Genomic DNA, 25,777 nt, shown 5'->3' with positions numbered 1-25,777 from the left:
AGAAGTCAACCACATCATACATAACATGGAAAAATGGGTGGGCTTTGACTGCAGCACAAGAACCACAGTGCATCAAATCGAGCCACTAGGAGTCAGGTTCAAAACAAGCAGAGATCATGCTTTGTATGACAGAGAGCTCATTGCTAAATGGTTTTCCAAATGCTGTAAATTCACTTGGATTCTCAGGGACACAGACCAAACTTAGAAGATCAACCCACTGAAGCTCACTAAATATTCAAAAGCTGCATCTAGCTCAGGAAACACCTAAATGAACTGAAGGCAGGGAGAGTATTAGAGGGAGCATTTGCATTTACTTTTCCTCTTGCACAGTTCTTACCTTTTCCCTCCTAGTGAGTTGGACTAAATGGAAGGGGAAGTAAAATCTTGTCATCAGACTTTGAGCTTCTTCAGAATTACAACCTCCCAATAGTGTCTGAAGCCGTGTTTCAGCACATGTGTAGAAAGAAGGTGCCACAACACCTCTTTCACCTATTAAACAGGCCTTATCCCATAGGCCTCTGATTACTCCTGTGTGTCCTGAGTAGTCTGTGCTGTTAATAATGTTCAAATAGCCAAGGTATGTCCAGATACTGCACAATCTCAGTAGAAAATGAGAAAGGGAAAAGAGGGTAGAAATGCCTTTTTCTTTTCAGCAGCACTTGATTAGAGTGCACTAGGGTGGACCTTAGATTCAACACATTGTCTTGGAACATTAACATGCAAATATGATGTGCAGAGAACCATTCTAAATTCGTATCTGCTTATGCAAATCCTGTCAAGCACAAGTGTTTAGATAATCAAAAGACCTTCTAATAAAACTGATTATTTTCCTTAAGTGCCCTGAACAGCAGTGATACACATTAAATAGTTCTGTCCTGCTGCATACTGTAAGTCTTAGAACTTCATGCATATATGCATGCAGCTCTCACAAAACATTATTATTTAAGATACATTAGAGGAATGCATTATAGGAAGCCTAGTGGCACAGCCAGTAATTAAGGTTGTGTAACAGTTCTTCTTGTATTTTCAGCTTCTTACAACAGTTTGGGCTCAAATTTATTGCAGTGATTTGCTGTGCTATACACTGGCTAATTTTTTCCACAGATAATTGGCAATATTACCAAGGACAATGCTAAGGAAAGTGCATCATTTTGCCTGTGTTAAAAAATTCATTGTCCCTTTATTGACCATCTCGCACACTTCTGTACTTTGAAGCAGAGATCAAAAACATAGCAGAGTCTGACCTGCATGTCAGGAGGTTCTTCCGCTTCTCTGAAATTCTACTTCAGTTTGGCCAAATTAGATAGGTCTTATCAGCTAAAATCTCTCTCAATCTAAGAGGAAAATTAATCTTGAATCTCATTCCACATGATTTAAGAACATCATTTACTTTCATATCAACTTTCAGCTCAGTTATTCTAGCACTGCCTTTTAGATTAAATAGCACTATCCATTACCCGAAAATTATGGTCCTTGACTTACAAAGTTCTGTCATATCCCTCATACCTTTTCCAGACCTTGTCCTTTCAAATTGCATTTTATATATTTTTTCTCATTTTCTAGTTGAAACCAATTTTCTAGTGCACATCGGACCTGAACAAGCCTAGACAATTTCATAGGCATTTCCCTATATCACAGGATATAAGAGTCAGTGAGGTTGGAAGGGACCTCTAGAGATTGCTTAGTTCAACGCCCTGCTCAAGCAGGGTCAGCCAGAGCATATTGTTTAGGATCATGCCCAGCTAGATTTTGAAGATCTCCATATCTCTGGGCAGCCTGTTGCACTGCTTGACCACCCCCATGGTAAAAAAAAAAAAAAAAGAAAAATCCTATGTTTATATGTTTATGCAGAATTTCCTGTATTTCACTTTGTGCCCATTGCCTCTTGTCATGAGAAGAGTCTGGCTCTCTCTTTGTTACTCCCTCCCATCAGGTATTGATACATATTTATAAGATACCCCTGAGACTTTCCTCCAGTCTGAACAGTCCTGGTTCTTTCTGCCCCTTAGATGCTCCAGTCCCTTAATCATCTTTGTGGTCTTTTCCTGGACCAACTCCAGTATGTCCACATCTTTTTTGGTACTCTGAAATAGCCACTGAAACACATGAGCATCTTGCCTTGTTTACAGCTGCATTAATAGTATAAATTCATAACCATCCAATTAATTAATATATCAATGCACGCCTACATACTTAAGTATACCTGAATTGAAGTATACTTAATTGCTTTCAGGCAGGGAGATCTCATTTTACAGGGACAATTGACAATATTTCTTCCTAAGTACACAATCTTTCAGTTTACACCATTACAATTCAGTTTTACAGTTCAGTAAACTGTACTGTTCAGTCACTACAGACCTTTGGGGAGTTTAATCTCCAATTTAGTTAATACTTTTTCCTGTGATTTCCCCCAGAATGTTTCAATTAATGTTGATCAGTCCAACTGGGTTTCCTTTGTCTGGAAAATCTGTCATCAAAGAAACAATCAGATTACTGTGGCACAATCAACTTTGGTAGATCAGTGTTTCATTTTAATCATTTTTTTCTTTACCACATAATTTTTAATCCCTCTTTCCTTCAAATTGTGGTCTGAAGTTTAGCATGTAACTGAAGTCGGACTATAGTTAACCTCTCATTATTTTTATTTTCAAATAACAGATTTTTTTTGCCAGTATATAGTCAAAGTATTTACAACTTGACAGAAGATAAAAATATTTTGTTTGGAATCTCAAGAACAATTTCTCTGAAATTATTTCATGACCTTAATTTAAACACACTCAAGTATAAGTTTTAATTTCACCTTTGTTTAGTCATTTCCTCATTCATACACTTATTTTTTTTCCATTATCCTGCCTGTGACATAAATCAGTATTGAAAACACAGGCAAATAAGATTTTTAAAATCATATCTAAACTATTTCCAGCAACAATCTCACTTCCTGAATCTTAGCCTAAGAAACCATGTTTGGTTTACAAAGGAAGCGCAAACTTAAAACGGCCACTTGTGCCTCAGGTTTAGATATGAATATTTAAAGTGCTTTATAATGCTAAGTCCTGACAAAAATAAGGTCGCGAAAGTCTCTAAATTCTACTAATCTAATTTTTATCCCATCCATTATTTCTAAAATAGAAACAATACTTCCCAATTGGCCTCAGTGATTTTGAAATGTTATTTTATATTAAGCCACCAAAACACTTATATGGAAATTAATAAAATTAATATGTCTCCATAATATTTTCATAGCAACATTTAAAATAAGGACTTTACCATACATGACACGATGATGAAACATGCGATAGTTGTTATTCAGTGACACAACTTGTATTTTGTGCCTGAATAAGAGATTATATAAGAAATATCATGCTATCATGTAATTACACTCTATCATATACTATGCATACCCAATAAAGCTGAATTAGGAATGAAATAACAGTTCTTACAAATTTTGCAATCTTCATATTTTTTCTTTCATGTTCAATATTTATCTGATGAACAGATCACTGGAAAAGTAAATATAAGTATCTTTCTCATTAATAGGAAGGCATCAAGTATAAGTATCTATGCATACTTCGCTTTTGATTTCCTAAAATACAGTTTCACAGCTGAGAGAATACTTTAATGTCAACGGCGAAAACATATTGTTTCCCAGGCAACGTGCTGGAACATATGCCGACATTGTCTGATACACTAAGTGGTGTGATATCTGCCATTAAATATCAAATTGGATGTCAAAAATATCTTTCCTTATTCTCACACCAAACAGCATTCCAAAAATAAATCAAGAGAGAAAAGAGGAAACCAATGTTTATAGAATAACCACAACAAATATATTTTTCTTTCAAAAATTTCTTCAAAACTTCCTCTTGACAACACAGTCACTGAGAGTTTATTTCAAACTACTGTGTCTAGTTCCTTTCTTCTTTTCCTGGCTCAAATCAAGATGAAAAAAATGCCTCCAGAACAGTAAGATACTCAGATAATGCTGTTCATTCTCCAAGAAAGTATTGTGTTTATACTGTGTTCAGATACATACGGCTACCAGTTACAGAAGACATTAGCTTTCAGATACTTGGGTGGTGACTTAAAGTTGACCCTTCAAAGAAAAATTATTTTAGATACAATAACAATAATACATTTTGTCTAACAGAATATCTAGAAGAAATAATATGCATTCAGACTAGAGTTAAATGGCACTGAATGTGGCTAACAGTGATTGCCTTCAGGGGAAAAGGACACGCACAAACATCAAAGGTCAGAGTTTGCACACTGGCAACCCGTCTCATGCCAATATGACCAGCAAAGACAGACACAAATCATTCTTGCACAGATCAACAAAGAAAACCTCCCTAATTGTAGGTGATGGCTTCATGTCAAAACTCTTCCATGACCATTTCTCCAGTCATTGCTAAAGCCAACAACCTAGGACTCTGCTGACAGATGTATTATGCCTTTGCGGGATTTCGACAATGTGTTTCCTTCTCTTGATGCTTATTTTCTGACTTACAGAGCTCTTGACCTTCCACTTTCTGGTATCTCCTTCCTAAACGTGAGCTACTCCTTCAGTAGGAGCAGAAGACCTGTTGGCGGGTTGCATGGTTTTCTGATCCAAGATTAAAACGAACATGTATACAGACTTCACACACTTCAACTCAGTTTTTTAGATCTGTTCTCTGATCTAGATTACAGCAGAGTTCAGTAGACAGCGGAGCCTGCCCTACCGAAGGGCTGACCCAGTAACTCTGTGAGAATCACTGGCAGGAGGGCAGGAATACCTGAAGCCAGCATTGCAATGTCAACATTCATGTACTGTGCCCATAGCCTTTTTGGTTTTAGACCATGCATTTTTAAATGAATAAATTAATTTCAGTATGTGAAAGGATATTCTTATTAGCACCTATTTAAAATTTTTATTAATTTTTAAGTATAAAGTCAACTCTAAACTCCTCTACACCTGAAATGATTTTCAAATGGATGTGAAAGACATGCAAGTCTGTCAAGATCAGCTGGAAGCAAATCAAAATACTGCAAAAACCTCTGTGTGATTGCAGACATATATGCACAACTGCATATACACAAAGCTAGCAGGCACTATACATGTCTGCAGAACATGCTCATGTGCTACCCTGAAGACAGGAATGATATATGCATTTAATCCTGCACTGTTGGCAGTAAGAAATAAAGAAAATATTATTTTAATTGTGACACAGCACATTAGAACAGGCAATCATAAATTATCATTAAAAGGTAATTAAAAACTAGGGGTCCAGGATTTCATTTGTGCAGTTTCAAATAACCACTTCTGGAAAAACACTGCGGTACTGAAAAAAAGTTGGTCCAGGTCTTACTACCCACAAGCCATCCATTTAATCAATTATTAGTTCATCAGGGACTCTAACACACGAACAAAACCAGATATGATATGCTCTGTGTGAATCTACTGATGTCTCCTTTGCACTCAGGCTAATATGAACATCCATGTACACTATGTTCTCACTTTACAAAAAAAATTCTTAGACTTGTACACTTCCTTGCTGCTTACACAGATCTGAATGGTTAGAACAGGAGAAAAGGAATAGCAGGTGTTTAATTAACTAAACTGATTCTGAGAATATGCTCAAATAGTAAAGATTTGACTACGGAAATTATTTTTCAAAATTTCCCCACTGTGAAAGTAATGTAAAAACACACGTGTATACATATTTTATTTACACATGTTTATATATGTGGGTTTTATCTGGGAAATAAAACATTTCTCTTCCATTTCATTCCATGCCACAAGGTCTCCACCCTTAACAAAAGAAATCATATTATCAGTGCGCGGTTCGTCTTTGCCCAGGGCTGAACTCCCAAGCCTAAGCCCCATTTATCCATTCCCTCAATCAGATAAGATGCATATACATTCCAACTGTACTAGAAATCCAAGGACCTTTCTAAAGACACACCTTTTCTGCCACGGAAATAATTTTGTTAAGAAATTAAACACTTAGAATTGAGAAAAACAAGAAAATAAAATACACAGCAGGTTTCATGAGCCCTCTATATGGACTACTAGACCTACATAGATTATAATATATATACCTATAGCACCCCCTGGCCTCCAGAAACAAGGGAGCTGATGCAAAAAGTAATACTGCAATTCTTAAAGAGAGTTGTTCAGGAAAAAAAGAAAAAAAAAGAGAGAAGACTGAATTTTCATTGTGTGACCCTTTAAGTCTCTGTAGAGGAACTCTGCAAAGTGATTTCTCTGGAGACTGCAATCCATAATATGCAATCATACAAAATACAAGGGGGAAGACTTACTTCATCCAATCCAGGGACAGAGATCCTACTATGCACAGGTGACTATTTTTCCACTTCTAAATTCCAGGTAAGGTTGCAATAACAACTATGAAAAAGACAAATTAAGAATCTGCAGATCTCCCTGATAAACAGTATTAAATGTTCAGGATCATAGAAGCAACAGTGGGACTGAAAACCTAAATGCTTTGTCAAGTAAATTCTGTTTATGATTCAATCACAGCGAGATGACAGAAAGCATTGCTATTTTTCCATTAGTAAAAGATGTTGCTAAGGGTACCCAGACAAATGAATAAACAAGAGAAGAGAGGAGGAAAAAAAATATGTATAAAAAAAAGCAAGGATGGCTGGCAAGAAAAAAATTCACAAGGTGTAGAGAGGACACTTTAATCCCAGGAGGATTTTGATCCAGAAGCTGTTTTCCAAACAACTAGAAATCTTTTTAAAAGTAGACATCCTTGTAAATATAAAAATAACCTGAAGACATAACATCGAAACCTTCAAGGATGTGTCTGTGAATAGAACTGTGCCGAGTAATACTCAGACAACATTTCACATTACTATAGCACCACCAGCACGAAGATTTCAAGAAATCTGGCAATATTCATTAATTAAAGGCATATCACAGCCATCTAGCGCTACCCCTGCCTCAGTGAGAACCAGCAATGGGGAAGGTTTCTGGGAGTGACACAAGAAATTATCAGCAGAGCCAGAATTAGCATGTGGGGGCAAAAGTGATGAGTAATAAAGAACAAGACATAGGGACAACCTATGCATGTGAAACGGGCCCAGGAAAATTCACTTCCAAGTCCTGTATTGCAATCAGGCAACTAATCATCTTCCTACGCGCTGCTCACTTTCACAAATTACAATCTAATACAATGACTTATATATTTGAATGGATTTTCTACAATATAATCTCTGCCTTTTCCAAGGGTTAATTATCCCCTTCTTAAATATTTGTGCCTTTTTTCCCAGCTTTTGGCCTTAATGTATTTTCACCTGCTATCTCAAGGAGATGTATATTATGAAACTATTATTCATGTACATACATTAATAATCCATCACCATTTATAAGGCTGATTGCCTTTGGTTGAAACTCAGCCAGATGTTCTCCTGGAGCTCCCCTACAATGTAGGGGTTGGTTTAGTCCACAGCACCAGACTACAGTTTTTCCATAGCAAAATCCCCTGAAGCCTGGATAGTGTGGAGGTGAGGTTCCTCAGCACCAGCTGTCTTGCTTTCTGGGCCTGTTGCTATCCTGCTGCACTACTTGCTAACGTGAGCACATCCACAACATGCTTGGACAAGAACAGCGAACAGTCTTTATTTCCAGACCAGTCACACTATTTGTGGCCAAAATAAAACATGAATTGTTTGTATGAACTAAACTAACCAAACTGCCCAGATCACCCTAGATGGAAGTACTCTTTTCCACCAGTATTTCGTCCTCTGTAAATTTTGAGGAATGCTTTGGCATTCCTTCCTAAAGACAACTTTAATTTTCTTCCCTTGTTGAAATACTTCCATGCTCCAGAGTGAAGAGGTGTTTCTTCCATTTCTTCACTTCTGTATTCCCACAATTTCCTGTTTTCCAGCTGTGGTAGCCTCACTTAGAATTAAGAAATATATAAAGACAGCATGTGTCTCTTTTGCCAGATTTTATAGACACTTTAGCTCTTTAGTCCCAACAACATTCAGCCTCCAATCACCTTCACAAGAAACAGTTATTATGGGGTTAAAGTAACTCAGATAAAATATGAAACCCTCTATTCTGCCTTTACAAAATAATAACCTGAAAAAGCTCAGATGTGCAAGAATCCAACTGTCTTTACTGTTTGCCTGACTCATATGGATTTGCAGGATAAACTATATTGAAAGGTGCCAGGGCAACCCTTTAAAAAACTAAGTAAAACACACAGAAATTTACACTGAATGAGAAGCATGATAATTTGAGTATAGCAATACTTTTTAGAGCAAAAGCAAATTATACTTCCAGGTGCAAAAGAAAAGATGTTGGGGGACAGCAGGGGAGGAAGCGTCAAGCAACATCTCTCCAAAATGAACTTATTGATAAATGACATGAACTCTGTGCTAATGGCATATTTGTTATAGACAGGAATAGTTAAATACATGTGTGTATGTGTGTTTATAGACACACATATAAATGTGTATATATTTAACTACCCTGATGTTTGCTGGAAGGACTACTCAGCCAGCCATCCACAATCCAGGAGGTTCCTCCAGTGTGTTGATGATAACTTCCTGATGCAAAAGGTGGATGAGCCAACTAGGAGAGGAGCGCTGCTGGATCTCATCCTCACTAACAAGGAGGGTCTGGTTGAAGCGGTAAAGGTTGGGGGCTGCCTTGGCTGCAGTGACCATGGAGTTCAGGAGCTCACGTGGCAGGAACAGAACACCAAGCAAATTGCAACCCTGGACTTCAGTAGGGCAACTTTGACCTTTTCAAGCAATTGCTAGGGGAAATCCTGTGGGAAAGGGTACTTGAAGGTAAAGGGGCCTAAAATAGTTTTTTAGCATTCAGGTACTGCTTCTTCAGATCGGAGCATCCTGACATGTAGGAAGTCATAGAAGGGAGCTAGGAGACCTGCTTGGTTAAACAGGGAACTGCTGGGAAAACTTAAGTGGAAGAGGAGATTTTACAGATCCTGGAAGTAGGGGCTGGCCACTTGGGAAGAATATAAGGCTGTTGTCAGAGGATGTAGTGAGACAACTAGGAAAGCTAAGGCCTCCTTAGAATTAAAACTTGAGAGAGGGGTCAAGTACAAAAGAGCGAGCTTCTTCAAATACATGGCATATAAAACTAACACCAGAGGCAATGTAGGGCCACTGATGAATGGGGTGGGTTCCCTGGTGACAAAAGATACAAACAAGGCAGAGTTACTGAATACCGCCTTTGTCTCTGTCTACTCTGCCAGAGGCTGTCCTGAGGAGCCTCATACCCCTGAGGCCCCAGAGGAAGGCAGGAAAATGGAGGAGTTTGCCTTAGTTGATGAGGACTGGGTTAGGGAGCAATTAATCTGAACATCCATAAATCCATGGGTCTAGATGGGATGCACACACAGGTGCTGAGGTCATTGCTGGAACACTGTCCATCGTCTTTGCTAAGTCATGGGAAACAGGAGAGGTGCCTGAAGACTGGAGGAAAGCAAATGTCACTCCAGTCTTCAAGAAGGGCAAGAAGGAGGACCTGGGTAACTATAGACCAGTCAGCCTCACCTCTATACCTGGGAAAGTGATGGAACAACTTATCCTTGGTGCCATCTCAAGGCATTTTAAGGATAAGAGGGTCATAACAGGTAGTCAATATGGCTTCGCCAAGGGGAAGTCATGCTTAACCAACCTCATAGACTTTTATGAGGACACAACCAGGTGGCTAGATGATGGTAAAGCAGTGGATGTGGTCTATCTTGGTTTCAGTAAAGCACGTGACACAGTCTCACACAGCATCCTCACTGCTAAACTGAGGAAGTGTGGACTGGATGATCAGGTAGTGAAGTGGACTGGGAACTGCCTGAAGGAAAGAAGCCAGAGATTCAGTGTCAATGGGGCAGAGTCCACTTGGAGGCCTGAATCTAGTGGCGTGCCTCAAGGGTCGGTACTAGGACCAGTACTATTCAATATATTCATCAATTACTTGGATGAGGGAATAGAGTGCACTGTCAACAAGTTTGCTGATGACACAATACTGGGAGGAGTGGCTGACTCGCCAGAAGGCTGTGCTGCCATCCAGTGAGACCCGGACAGGCTGGAGAGTTGGGTGGGGAAAAACTTTATGAAATATAACAAGGGCAAGTGTAGAGTCTGGCATCTGGGCAGGAACAACCCCAGGTTCCAGTATAAGTTGGGGAACGACCTGTTGGAGAGCAGTTTTCGGCAAAAGGGACCTGGTTGTCCTGGTGGACAGCAGGATGACCATGAGCCAGCACTGTGCCCTTGTGGCCAAGAAGGCCAATGGCATCCTGGGGTGTATTAGAAGGGGGATGGTTAGTAGGTCGATAGATGTTCTCCTTCCCCTCTACTCTGCCCTGGTGAGACCACCTCTGGAATATTGTGTCCAGTTCTGGGCCCCTCAGTTCTGCTTTAGAGAGTGCAGTGCAGAGCCACAAAGATGATTAAGGGAGTGGAGCATCTCCCTTATGAGGAAAGGCTTATGAGGGAGTTGGGTCTCTTTAGCTTGGAGAAGAGGAGACTGAGGGGTGACCTCATTAATGTTTATAAATATATAAAGGGTGAGTGTCACGAGGATGGAGCCAGGCTCTTCTCAGTGACAACCAATGAAAAGACAAGGGGGAATGGGTACGAACTGGAACACAGGAGGTTCCACATAAATATGAGAAGAAACTTATTCACAGTGAGGATGACAGAACACTGGAACAGGCTGCCCGGGGGGTTGTGGAGTCTCCTTCTCTGGAGACTTTCCAAACCCACCTGGACACATTCCTGGGTAACCTCATCTAGGTGTTCCTGCTCTGGCAGGGGGATTGGACTAGATGATCTTTTGAGGTCCCTTCCAATCCCTAACAATCTGTGATTCTGTGTATATACATATGTATGAACATATTAATTACAGAATGAAGCCTAAGTCTTTCACAACACTCACTCAGACTCAGAAAAGGAAGCAGCTATTCTCCAAAGGGATAAAAAAAAGTTGTTTCAAAGGTAATTGCAAAAATTGCAACTTTATGCTTCACTTCTTTTACACAGATTTTGTGGCAGTTTGACTGACTTTGAAGTGAGAATAGGCTGCAGAAATTGAAGGCTGTTAAATTTAACTAAATTTTCTTTTTTAATTCTTTGTACTATCTGAAAACTCTTTTGCCACCAAAACCATCTTTGAACCATGAAATTAATCTGAGTTTCCTAAGCCACTCAAGACTGATTTGAAAAGTCAGATGCTTCTTCAACATCTGAACCATTTAAACGGTTCACTCTTCTGGCTACACTTCTCCTCCGTGCTCAAGACAACACATGCAAACCTTACTGCCACTCACATCAGTTGCAGAGGTAATGGAGCTGGAGCTGCAGGCTCTAGGGAGCCCTCTAAGCAGCCTCTGCCTTCAGCAGACCTGGTTGTCGGGAGGAGGGACGCCCATCCATAAAGGAATCGGGGAGCAACAGGCATGGGGAGAGCTACCACACAGGACAAACAGTGAAGTCTTGGTCAGGGGCATCACCAGCTGAGAACGTGCAGAAAGAATGGAGGGACAGTGCAGAGGCTAGAGCCTGAAGAAAGAGAGCAAAAAATAAAACAGATATGGACAATGAGAAGGAAAAAAGCAAGGCGAAAAAGTGGTGACTGTCAGCCAGTTCATCAGCAAAGGGACTAAAGAGTTTCCTCCTGAACCAGGCATTGAATGGTAACTGCAGCCTTATGTAAAGGCAAATAGTACGGAAACACACCACTAACAACACTTCAGCCTGTGCATTACAACTGGCAACAGCAAAGTTGAACACACCTTGCAGCCTAAGCCGAGCTGGAGTGCGTACCACCAGGGGTCTTTACACCAGCGCTGGGAGCAGCTCAGCTGAGCCAGTGGTGACTTCTTCCTTCACTTCCCACTGCTTCCTGGACAAAGGCAGCTACAAAGACAGCATCACTTCAGGTTTTCTTTACAAGCATTTGCTATGTTACATTCTGCAGAAAGGGCAGGTCTTGCCAGAAGACTGCAAGAAATCCTTCACCAGGATGGAGGAGGCGCATGTGTCTTGCTTAGATTGTGTATCACGTTACCTTTTAAACTGACCCACAGGTCAAAACCAAAACAAAACATAACACAGACAAGGGAGGTTTTTGTACCTCACAGAATGAAACATCTGGATCAACTAAGACAACGAAGTTGTTGGTTCAAATACATACCATCCACAAAAGAGCAAATCAACTTTTCTGTTCTGGTTGCCAAGGGAAAATTAGGAAAATTGCTGAAACTAAACAACCATGTTCTTTTATAACTATTTCATTTTAATTAAGGACTCCCAGACAGGCTAACATCCTTTCAAGTTAGCAGGCAACATAGAGAGCTGACTTATTTTTCTGTTGCAGTTTAACATTCATTCTACTTTGAACAGTTCTGTTATGAGGGAAGAAGGAGAGATGGGGGAGTAAGATGGAAGGGGAGAAGACGAGAAGGAGAAACGAAAGGAAAAGAAGCTGTCATCAACTAGGAAATAATGTCAATGTTCTCATTTAGCAAATGGGGGTAAGGTTCATGGCTTAAAGTTCCTAAGTCTCAATGATTTTGCAAGAATCCATGAACTCTGACAAAGCAGAACAGCGAATGCATTTTGTATTAGCTCTTCATTTCACCCACAGTGTTTCTTCATGTCTCCACTGACTGCTTTTTTACGATTGCAGTATCAACAGTTCCATGAAGGGAAAGGGAATACATCATGAAAATATTATCAGTCACTGTATCCAATATTATAACCCAGAAGTTGTACTAGAAAGAAGAACAAGAAAGAAAAAAAGAAAATGGATGTTAATGACTAACATTTCCTAATATTTCCATATGTGCATCTGACTTCAAAAGTACAGATATTTTCTCAAGGTAGGCTACTTTAATACTAATATGACACTGTAAATGAATAATACAGTGCCAAGAATAGAAACTGTGATAATGCAAGTAATTCTTCAGAGCCATAAACTGTGGGGAGAGATGGAAAAGACTCAAAAAGGAGTGCTGGGGAGAAGCAAAGCCAAGAAAGGAAATTGCATGAGAGATGTGGGATGTGTAGACAAGGTAAGGAAATAATATAAAAAGAAGAATGAGTGATAAGAAAGTGAAAAGCAAGATAAAAGTGGTAATAAAAAAAGAAGGCAACAGAGACTAGGGCCTAGATCCAGAAAAGCTCTTATGTTCTTAACTTCAAGTATCTTATTAAATATATGAAGCACACTACAAATAAATTTAATGATATATTTTGCAAGACAGAGGAATTAACAACCAAGAAAAGAAACTTCAGTAGAAGACTAGAGTAAAACTAAACAGAATGTGAGCCATGCTTGTCATAGGGATCTTTATTACAAGTTTTCAAAATTAAAGAATCTTTGGATAGCCTAAAAATTATACACAGTAATTTCCCAAATCAAAATTGCTGGATCCAACACAGGGAAATTACATATCATTTGACAAAAGAAGAAGAGAGAAGAATTTAACAAAAAAGTTTACAATCACATAGATGCAACTGATAACAATTTGACTGCAACAAGCTGCAAATAGTATCAAGTCCAAATCAGTCATATATATATATATATATATATATATGCACACACCCTTTCTAATTTTAAAGGGACAGTTTCACAGATATGAAAACAAAGAGGATTAAAATCATCTGAGAGCAAGCATTTGCCTATAAAATATGAAGGCTATTTGAAAACTTTTTAAGCATATTCTACTGGCTGCTGGGAAAAACTATAATTGACAAAATACCATGGTTCAAAAAATAAAAAAGGAAAATAAAATCTTGTTTACCATTAGTTTATAAGATGAATAAGTGAAAAATTATAAATTTAATAATAGTTTGGGATAATAACACTTTAGATTCTCAAAACATAATTGAAAGCTCAAATATGTGCAGAGAATATAATTGTAAAGTGAAAACAGATATAAGGCAGCATTTCAGGAAAATTAATAACTGAAACAAAGAGACACAAAAATTAGGCAACAGTTCCGGTAAGGAAGTCAGTTTTCTAAAACATTTAGGGAATAAAAAAGAATCTTAATATTGGCAGACATTTCTCAGAATGAAACATTGATATTCTCAAAAACTAACATGCAAAAAGAGACACAGCAGCATTAAGTAAGCCTGTTCTGGTTTGGGGGGATAAGCTAGATGATGCTAAGTCACTCTCCATCCTTGTAACAATTCACAATAATGTTAAGCTGCAGTTACTGCCATATTTTTTTAGCTAGTATGTCTGAAAAAAATGTTAGAAGACTTAAAAGAGCTGGCCAATGACTTCTCTGCACATGAACTATGGTTTTCAATAAATCATGAAATACTGAAAATTCATAAGACTTGAGGGGTGGGGGGAAATGCTAGTATCATGCTGGAATTTCAAAGAAACAGGATGACCCCATTAACCTAGACACAATATCTGATTTTACTCTCAAGGGAAATGAAGGTTTTAATTAAGAATTAGAGACTAATATAATAATATCAGCCAATAAGGTTATACAAGTACATATTTTCCTCTCAAACTAACTGATAAAATACTTTCCCGATGGGAGCCATAGCATTGTGTAATGTATTTACCTACTGTAAGGCATTTAACATAATAGGCTGACAAATTGATTACAGGAAAAGTATGAAACAAAACAAATTGTCATATATTAAAATGAATACCTAGTATGCTTTTACTGTTCCTGGTTTCTCCAGCTATGCTGTAGCTGGTGACTGGCTATTCTTAAAACTTTGGAGATGGGGCAAACAGTGTTGGTAGACAGAAGATATTCCTGTACACTCAAGTAAATATAAAGGTTGTGCATGACTGCAAAACGAAACTGTTAGACACTATTAATGAATGCCTCGGAGAGCAGCTAAACAGAAAATCCGCAAGATAAGCAAACAGTAATTTAACTTTGATTGGATTCCCAATATGTAGGAATTTTGCTATCAAAGAGCCAATTTGTAATAGCAATCAAAGCTCTTAAATTAAGCATCTTTATAGCAGTAAACAAAGCCAACAAATTCCATAAAATACCTCTTGATTGGGAAAACAGCAGCTGCACAGAAATAAGCAAGTTGCTGTAAAGGAACTAACAAGTCAACAAATAGAAGAGCAAAGTGTTTGCAGGTAGCACACAGAACATACTGAGTGATACTGATCAAACATATGGAAACCAACACAGCTAACTACAAATGTAACAGGTTATCTGAAACAGCTCTTCAAAAAATGAAGTTGGTGTCTTAATGAGGACAATAAAAGCAAAACTAAAACCCTAGCAGACTAAATGCAAAAATGCAATAGGACAAGCCAAAAAGGTTTGAGAAATAACTTGCAAGGAGGTTTTGTAGGTTGGGGTTTTTGTTTTATTTTGGTTTTGGTTTATTGTTGTTTGTTGTTTTTTTTATAAGTACATCAAGATCAGGAAGCTTGCCAGAGTGTCCAGAGGTCTGAAACATAAAGATGTAAAAGGGGCACTGAGTGAAAATAAAGCTATAGCAGAAAAGCTAAATTAAGTTTTTGCACCCATGCTCACAGCAAGGACATTAAGGGAAATTCAAATAACAGAACAGAAGGACTTGTCTGAAAGTTAAAGTGTCAGTCAGGTTATAGAAAAATCCTCAAGGAGAAAAATAAGCCACCAGAATCAGCTGACGAGTTTAAAGGGAATTCGAGGGTGAAGTTCTCAGTATCAAGGGACACAAAAAAAAGATAAAATGAGATGTGAAATCTTAAAAGGATTTAGGAACGGAGGAAGAGAGAGGTAAACCTAAGGTAGTTGAGAATAGACAGCCAGGAATCTCTACTGGGTAAATTAACAGAAACTGCTACCACGAACAAAATTAAAGCATCCATAAATAAAACATTTGGAGAAGTGTCATCATGGGAGCTTCTCTAAAAGGATTTTTATTCCAGAGTCAATACCAATGTGAAAATAATTAAGTAACTCAACAAGTTCTGTCTCCAAATGCTCTTAGAGAAACTGAGATGCCACAGACAGGCCCCGTGGGCCTAAATAATCAGCTTAAAGTTAGGAATACACAATAACAAATACTAATGGTCAGGAATTTTTTAATGGAGGGAGGTGACATGGGAAGGCTTTCTATTAGTGCCTCCATTATTTAATAATTTTGTAAGAGACCAGGAAAAGAGGGTGAATAGAGATATATCTAAGTTTGCTGATCATACTATGTTAGGCTAGTAAGGGTAAGCGCCAACTGCAACAAACTGGAGAAGTATTTCACAACATAAAGTGAGTGGTGAAATGGCAGCTGGAATTCAATAAAGATCTGAAGGTTGAAGAGTATACTAGATAAATTATGGTTAAAAATTCGGTTTCTTTAGAGTGAAAAACAAAGATGAGAGGAAGTCTGACCACTCTCTATTAAAACAACATTAGGCATATACATCAAGACCTAAAAGATACTTAGGCCAAAATAAGAAAGCTGGCACTGCAAACAAATTTGGTATGGAAATTAATAGCTTCTCAGCTGCCAGAGGGGTGAAGCTCTAGATCAGCCTGTCCAAAAGAGGAAAAACAGCCCAACCAGGCTTAAGATAAATGTGGATAAGCACTGTGAACAAATTACACAATCTGGTTGCTATGACAGCTCAGTTCTGGGTTAGCTGCCCAACTTAGCCTGGATTCAATAAATGGAATTAAAGCAAAAACTTACCAGTATGTAGGAGATGCACTATGACTTGTGTCTATGCATAAGCAAGTCCTAGTGCATTACCGATGTGGAAATAAATTTCTGCTTAATGCCATTCTATGTTTCTCCTTCTCTTTAGACCAAGAGAGGTTAGTTGCTTTGCACAAAAGAAGCCTTGGAGGTAACTACCAGTCACTCAGTCCTGTGCACAAGACTTCAGCCACTAGAGATGTAATTCAGTTTAAAGTATTTTTGAGAGGGAAATGATGTTCCACTTTTATCCAAAATGTCTGCTTTTCTCTTTGAGTACGTTTCTATGACAGCAGAGGTAGCTTTAAGTGTGAAGGTCCAATCTTTTGCAAGAAGTTATCGCCAGATTTGTCAGAGCAGATCCAGTGTTGAGACAAAATAGAGATAGGTTAGTTAAATAGCACAGAGAAGGCAATTAGTTAATAAAAATAAGCTGTGTCTATGTTATCGGTTTTGTTCACAGCAGTAGCGAGGTTCTGAAGTGATCTCCCTAAAGTTGTCTTGGTTTGCAGAGCAGCTGGGTGTGCATAAAACAGATTCCTTTTGGAGTAAACGAAACTGAAATCCCCACTCCAAAAGTGTGCTGAACACATCCTTGCCCCTCATGGGGCTGTTAGGGTCTGAACACAAGATTGGCTCTTTGGACAGTCTTAAGCCATGTGTCTGGCATTATATGTCACCCAGGACATCAAGCCCTCCCTCTGTCACCACAGCACTGCCAGACATTCACAGGGATGGACACCCACCAGGATGGACATGCCAAGAGAGCAGGGTGCAACAGGTATAGTCCTACTCCAACCCTGACACTCAAGTCAGTGAGGACCTAAACCAGCCCAGCATTTGCTAGAAGTAGAGGACCCTGGTTGTCTTACAAGGGCAACAGGTTGGGTTGAAAGGCTGCATAACACTAGGCAGCTGGTATGAGCACACTTCAGAATGTATACATTTCTCCATCACAAAAATTTTACCTTGAACAGAATGAGTTGTTCAATGTTTTGTCTAGTTTTCAATCATTTAAGTTACCGAAGATCAAATTTGCTGAATGGTTTGTCTTACTTGCCTTAGCTTAATCCCTGAAGACAGATTAGTTGCTTCTGCCTATGCCTCCTTTAAAAAAATAAAATAAAATAAAATATAAAAAAAGCATAACTAACTCACTATCTAATTCATAAAGTTTCTTGAGTTTCTCTTGACTCAGCTTTTTCTGGCTTTTTCTTTTTTATTTTTAAAGGCATTGCTACAAGTATATCCTTCACGTTGCTAGGTTTCAAGATAAAAGAAATAAAGGAAGAAAACAAATCAATATCTTTTTAAAAAGACAGGTCTTTGTCAAAAGTCAAAAAGGAAGAATGAAAGTAATCTTCTTCCGTTAGATAGGCGCCAACCTTCCTTTTCCTCTAGATTTATTTTTTTCATTGTTTGTGCTAGACATTTTGCATAAAAAGCTCTGTCGGTGAGCAACTGCAAATGCTTTGTTAAGACCAAGACTGCCCAAGAAAACAAGGTGTTAAAGAAATAATTATGAACTCCTACTATTCATATGTCATAAAATTACAGAATTTCATTTATGTGTCCTCCTGCTTTAAAGTGTGTGCATGTGCAAGCTCTTGTGTGCCTAGTACACCAACATATGCAGAGATATCATTGAAATATGGTCATGTTTGGTACAAAGCCGCTGCTCAACACGACACAGCAACATTTACAATATATTAGGACAAGAAGCAAATCCATAAGAAAGGTGCCCGGTTTAAACTACTGGAAGGGTTTAGGTTGACAAAAGAGAACAATCAGATTATCTGGGATGGAAATATTATCACTCCTTACTCTTGTGAAATGTGCCATCAGCTCTCTAATGAACACATGAAATCAAGACTTCAGGGTTGCTTTCATATCCAAAAGTGTCCAGGCAGGGTATCAATACCTGGACAGAAAGTGTCCTTCATACAAAGCCAGAGGAAGTAGAAGCTAAATGATTTCTTGGGATGGTGAGGACACAGCTAGGCACTAGTTGTGGATATATTTTCATACTGGGAAGTAGCATAGTCTGAGATTAATGGTATTTTGGAATGAATAAGCAGGTTGTTGATTTATAACTACAGAGCAGGATGAGCCCACAAATATAATTCAAGTCCATTACCTCAAAATTCGTGATGCCAATAAAATGAGAGCCAATTATTAAATGCTTCCTACTATATCAATGCAAAATAAGATCTCAATGGTGTTATTTGTAAAGACACAATCAGTTTATCTCCACTAGAAGAACATAAAAGGCAAAATTATAAGGAGTTACATGAGCATTACGCACAAACTTTCAGAAACCAACCAAAATCTAAATATTTTAGTTCACTCTTGGCTTCGATTTAAAAAAAAAAAAAAATGACAGCTATTTAAAACTGAATAGACACAAAACTAGTAGCTCTATATAGAAATGCAATTGGACTTTTTTTAAAAGTCCAAAATATTTGAAACATATCTGCATAATTCCAGACTTACTTATTTGCAGATTATTCTTCTTTAACTATTCAATTTTTAAGATAATTAAACAAAAGATAAATGATATTTTTATTACCTGTAGGACTTTGCACTAAAACTATTAGTTATATTGGCACCATAATAAAAATATAGAAAGATGCCACAAAAATATATTTTCTAAACCAAGGATTATTTTACCTTAAAAAAAATAACTGAGATTTATGATTTAGACTCTAGAACATACTTAAATGGTGAACTGACAAAATTCTATCCTTTTGTCCATTAAGCTACCTTCTGCAGTAAGCTATGATAACAACAAACTACTAAAAAAGAAAAAAACAAATAGCAGGGACAACCCAAATTTTAGGTCTGGCAAATTATAATGAAATTACTTAACTCTGTTAAACTTAGCATCTGATTAAAAAAAAGACTTTTTGCATATCAAAAAGAACTGCAAATTCCTAAAGCTATAACACGCAAATGCTAGCCACCAAAAAAGGAAAATCAATAAATACATCTTGTAGATCAAGCAAATTGTTTAATATCACGTAATTATTCTTAAATATCTTCCTGCAGTTTTGTCTTCTTCCTCAGACTGGTTACCAAGCATTAGCTGAATGCTGCCAGACTGAGCTGCTACAGCTACTGCCTCCTTGGAATATGTTTTTTTTTTCCCTAAAACTAATACCAAGGATTATTTTTCATTGCAGAAGTCAAATGCTCGTATCCATCTACAAGAAAGCACTGCACAAATTTCTTCCACGTTCATCTGCAATGTTGCCCTCCAAAAAGGAAAAAAAAAATAATAATTTGGTGAGAAAATATATGATCATATTTTTAAACTCTGTCTTCTTCAGAAAAAAGTACTGTTTTAAAATTCCAATTACACTACTTAGCCAGAAATGGAAATGGCCTTCTGAATCACTGAGCATAATCCTTCTTACCAAGTCTTCACCTCCTGTAGCCAACTCACTGTGTCTCTTACAATCAGGGACATACCCTGATCTACACTTCCCTTGGAGGGCTGAACCCATCTGCATTTTCAGCTTCAGTCTGGATTTTTTCACAGTGGCTTTGTGTCAGCACCAGCTTTGCAGGTAAGTATTCATGTCTCATCAAGATAAACAATACTTAAGCAAAATCATCACCTGCAGCATTATGACAGAAAGATTTAAAATCACCTTTCCTAAACACAGGTCATTACCTTTTGCCATGTTTATTTAAAATTTATATTCATATGTTAGTGCGAAAGGTATAAAATGAACTCTCTACACTTTAATGCTTGGCAAGTGCATTTTATGTGCACATTTATATTTTTTAAAAAAAAACTTTTGTTTTCACTTTTCACTATTATTGCACTTTTCATTTACTACGAAATGATCTCATGTTTCCATGCACCTCTCACTAGGGCTCTAGAGTGCAACTCCATGCACAGTATATGGGACTGGGCGTCAACATTTCTTGCAGCCTCCAGGGCTCCCATGAGGTTTGCTTCTTTCTCCCTTCCTTCCACACACCCTGGTGTGGACTCTGCAAGCTCCTGTACCCCTTCCTCAGCTTCTTGAGATCCCATAGTGGGATCTGAATAGAGTGACAAGACACGTAAGAACCCAATTCACGCTGGCTCTTCACTTTCTACCTACGCTTTTCCAACAGTACTCTCATTAATTTTACTCTTTCTCATTTTTTTCTGTCAGTGTCCCCTCCTTCCACTGTGCTACACTCAAGGAGTAAGTGCAAAAAAGACGTGGGATAAAAAACTGCTGCCAGAAGTAGTTTTGGACAGCTGTGATGAAGAGGTGGGAAGAGTTGAACCCTGCTCACCATTCACAGCCACTTGCTCGTCAGTGACATTTCAAGTGGCGTTCATTAGGCGGTTCCAGCAAGACATACACGGTCATCACTCCAAATGCATGATTAATGACTGAACCGAGGCAGCAAAATCACAAGGTCTAAAATATCCACACGTGACTTTTGATCTCCTTGCAGAGTGACAGTGCTCTCTACCTCTCAAGCTGCAGGGGAAAATTCTCAGAGACCCACAGGATGGTTGTGGCTGGGAAGGACCTTGGGGTTCCCCATCATGCAGTGCAACCCCTAAGCTCACAGCAGGATGCTCAGGGAGGGCTGTGTCCTGTTTGGTTGTGAATATCTCCAAGGACTGAGACTCCACAACCTCCCCTGGGCAACCTGATCTCACAGTAAAAAATAAGTTGTTGGGTTTTTTTCCTTTTTTCCCCCTTTTTTTTTTTTTTTTTATGTTTTCTTATGTTCTTTCTCAGAAACACAGATGACAGATGAGCATAAATGAAGTATATGAATTAGTAGGTTAAAAAAAAAAAAAAGTGACAATACAGATTCTCTAACTCGTATTTTACCAATTCCAATTTCTCTGTTTACCACAGAGACTGTCACATTGCTTAAGCTGGGGAGTCCTGTTCTCAAGCCTTAGTATTAAGTTGTAGGAAGCATCAGGGAATCCAGCTCTGAGAAGATGTTTCAAAATTCCTGTTATATGCATGTCAGTATTGTGGATCCTCATGAAGTAATGGTAAATAGGCAACACTGGGTTAGTACTTGCCTTTTCACCTAATGAACAAACATATTTTTTTAAAAACAGTATAAACAATCTTTTCTCCTGCACATGCCTTGCTTTATCAACAAACCCAACAAAGCAAACTTTTAAACAAAAAGTCTGTAGGAATGAGTCCCAAATTTCATCCAGTTTACATAATGAGGATGGCTTTTTCTAATTGTTTTCAGTTTCTGAGTCAGATATTTACACGCAGATGCTGTTGCACTTCTTGCATTTCAGCAATTCAACCAAGACAGAATTTGGGACAATTATTTTTCAGTGCCTATGACAACAAGAGGAACTGCATTGAAAAACTAGCATACTGCACCACTGTTCTTGGTACTTCAGTGTAATCATTAAGTGAAATTTCTGTGTTCAAAATGGATTGGGGGGGGGGGGGCAGAAGGAAGATAGATTTCAAATAGTCCTTCATCTAACACCTGGTCATTAAGGTAGAGATCAGCAACACAGATAAAATGAAGTGCAGCAATGGCCTCTGCACCTTCAAGTGATGCAATACAGGGTGCAGACTACAGGCCATGAAGGGAAATGAGGAGATTCCAGATTGTTTTATCACACCTTTTTCACAAGCACATGTTCTCAAACCTTCATATGATATCAAGGTATATCACTTAGGGACTCATTTAAAATAAGTCTTTGAATCTTGAAAGTAAACTTCAAAGAAAGCACATGCAATTTGGAAGAAACAAAAATAAAAGAAAACCAAACAAAACAGAAACAAAACCAACCAAACAAAAAGTATATAAAATATACCTATATCCTGCTATGAATGTGAAGGTTTTTTGGAAAATCTTATTTATCTAATAAAAAAATATAGCTAAATTAGACAAAACCAATACTCAGTAGTAATTACTAGGTAAATTTTACCTACTGAGTTTAGACACTGTCTTAACAAACAGAAAGACAGGACTCTCACTTTGTACCAGGAACAGCCTCTGTGATAGAAAGAAAACCACACACACCAAAAACACAATTTAAATATTGTATAGAATAAGTATGGCTCAGCACTGGCTGAGATCAAAATACAGAATTTCATTCATACCAGAAAAATTATACATGGCCCCATGTACATGACCCCCCTTTAACTAAAGTACTTTTTATGACTCAGCCAGTTGGCCAATACACGAGCATGTGATTTCAGATCAGTTTGTTTACCATTGTTCTTCCAATGAAATGATCGATTTTGGCTAAGAGGGGGGTGAGGTCACGTCGTTCCTTCTCAACTACAGCACTGGATTTTTGACACTGTCTATAGCACACATTAAACAAAGCACTACTACACCTGAAATATTCCTTCCTAAACTTAAAATGCACTCCAGGCAACATTTGGAATGCATTTTGTTTGTTTTCTGTTGCTTTTTTAGTCTTCTCAGCTCCATTGCAGGACACAGGAAAAAATAAACATAGTGAGAAAAAGTTATGTTAGGGTAAAAAATAAATCAAACCAAAAAAACCTAACCTCTAGGCTTTTCCGTAGGTATTACTAGGTGTGGCCAGCAAAAGTTCAGCGTAAAAGCAGCATTTAAAATTGAGTGTGAGGGACAGAAACTGCAAAAAACCAAGAGTTTTTTCTGACTTACATTGATCCCAGCAGGCGGTTGCCATTCCCTCTGCGGGGCTCCCACTGGCTGGAGGGATCACATGACACAGGGAACCAAAATAGAAAAGTCTCGGGAGCAAGGAAGCTGAACCAGAAGCACATTTGCAAGAAAAGACGTATCGCGGGCACAATAACACGCCCTTAGCAGCAAAAGGTGATAAATTTAGACGGGAACCTAGTCTGTAGTGACAAACAGGCAATGCCCTGAGCCGTGCAGCCCGGCATCGGCCACCTTTGCAACACATGGGAAATGTTTTCTGCTATAAATCTCAGTCTCTGTCTGTATGTAACTAAACCTGGTAACTGCTCTAATAAATCTCAACAAATTACTGGACCTTAAGAGAAAATAGGATCTGTTAAATTTAAAAATAATTCTATTACTGCTTAAAAATAAACCTCCACTGCTGAAACCATTTTCATCTTCAAGTTAAGGTTTTTAGTAGTTTGTATCTAGAGAGGAAGCAATTTTTTTAAAAGCATATGCTCTTAAGATAATTGGGAGAGCTGTAAACGCATTTGGAAGATTGCTTTCACTTTTACAAGTAAAAAATATGGTCGCAGACCTAAACACTAGTAAAACATGCACTGTAAATCTACAATTATAAATAGAGAGAACATTCAAAGAATCCAAGGCAAAAGCTGAACAGATGAATCAGTGAAAAAACGCAAGTTCTATACAACAATAAAACATGGGCTGATTTCGAGGTTTCTGTTTAATTATATCAGTCAGAAGACCAGATCTTCCAGTTCTGTAAAGCTTGTGGAAAATAAGTTCCAGCAATATCCTGTTCTTTGTATTACAGGAAATACAAGTTACCTTTTGTAACAGTTAACTCTTTCACCATTTACTAGTTTATTTGAAATTAGATTATTACAGTTTTATGTTCTATAAAATGTCAAGCATTTCCTTGTTTCTAGTGCATGTCAGGACAGTTATTGTAGAAGTAGGCTTTACTGAAAGATGCAAACAGCAGCATGAAGGAGACTGTGATCAAGGAGACGAGAAATATGCTGCATATGTTAACAGGATGAGGGCAGGAAATAATTTCTTGTTCCTATCCTTAAATACAATCACCCTCACCTTGCATTTCTAAGACAAAATATTGACATGCCCACCCTTTGAATGCAAATGGCTCACAAGGGCTTTTAGATAAACACAGGAGTAGAGAATGTCATGCAAAATCCTGCACAGCAGATTCAGAGTGTGCAAGAAAAATGAAATCATATGAAGAGGATTCAAGAAACCAAATTATTCTTTCATTTAAAAAAAAAAAAAAGGGCACACAACAACACCACAAGGGTAATTTAAAACACAAAGGTAATTTTTCTTAATAGTAAATCTCAAGTTAAATTCCTGTCTCCTCCCAAAACCCCCCAGCCAAGTACATATGTAGCAAAATATATACATTATTAGATAATATCTTCAATCAAAACAGCTACTTTGACAATGCAAAACAAAGATCTATTTTATTCTACAGGATATCCCAATACTTACATTGAATTTTTCGCTAAATGAGGTACTAGTCCACATGAAGATGGTAGCATAAAAAGGCTCTTTGTGTCTTCCCTGTTCTTATTAATGGTTGTGAATGGAAACACAAAAATTGACTCCAAGTAGTAGAGCAGAAAAATACACGAGAGCTGTTGCCATTGATTATTTAAATATAAAGGAAATGTGTCCAAATCTACTAAAACTGAAATGTTTGGAACTTATTTTTTTCCGGAAAAAAAATACATTTTGAGATCCTTAGTGCATATTACTGCGTACATCCTTCCAAGTATTCTACCAGATACAAAAATTTTATCACTGTCTTCTTAGAAAAAGCTTTGGATCACTTAAATGGTGCCGTTTTGCAGATAATGTGGCAGAACTGAAGCCAATGGAAGCTTCTCATTGATCGCAACAAGAGATGTATTGGGGCACTGAAATAAGTACAGAAAACAGCAGATTCTGTCATAGCTCTTAAAAAAGTGACTAAACAAAATTGGCTTCAGCTACATACTGTTCATTAATTCAAGAAGCCTGGACAAAAAAATCATCTCTTGGATCAATTTTAAATGTAACAATGTCATGCTTTACCCTATTTCAGAGATGGCCTAGATAAGTGCTAATAGCTTTCTCAGAGTATCCTCACTGTACATCCCAAACATACTGCAAATCATTTCAGCAACCCCTCTGTGGCCAAACACATAGCTTATTTTCTATGTTTTGTATAATTTTTTTCCCCCATTTCATTTTTCAGTTTGAAATCATGAAAGCTGCAAGACACACAGGCTGGGGGCAATGCTACAACATTCCACCATAGATAACAGGATGGAAATATGATCATATGGAAAATAAACCTGCACGCAAAGACAGTGAATCAAATGGCTAGAGGGATGTCAAGTAGGGAAAGAAGTGCACCCTTGTGGGAGAGAAGCATAGCAAGGAGGAAGGACAC

The 25,777-nt window shown here is 38.0% G+C and overlaps 1 protein-coding gene across 6 annotated transcripts in view; it reads right to left on the bottom strand.

The window, feature by feature from the left end:
• The window catches only part of ESR1 (estrogen receptor 1), a 186,753-nt gene that overhangs the window by 139,974 nt on the left and 21,002 nt on the right, over positions 1 to 25,777 (bottom strand). For 3 of the 6 annotated variants that reach the window (XM_082049621.1, XM_082049622.1, XM_082049627.1), the window contains exon 1: positions 23,317 to 23,369. The exons of 2 other annotated variants lie outside the window; for them this stretch is intronic. In XM_082049621.1, the coding sequence (XP_081905747.1) occupies positions 23,317 to 23,341 (25 nt within the window). In that variant the 5' untranslated portion in view covers positions 23,342 to 23,369. Of the gene's footprint in view, positions 1 to 2,358; positions 2,431 to 23,316; positions 23,370 to 25,777 lie in introns of those variants that run through there. One more of the 6 variants, XM_082049626.1, reaches the window with a different exon arrangement.

Source organism: Streptopelia decaocto (genome assembly GCF_964273445.1).
Source record: "Streptopelia decaocto genome assembly, chromosome: 3".
Lineage (NCBI taxonomy): Eukaryota > Metazoa > Chordata > Aves > Columbiformes > Columbidae > Streptopelia > Streptopelia decaocto.
This window is presented reverse-complemented; position numbering and strand designations above follow the sequence as displayed.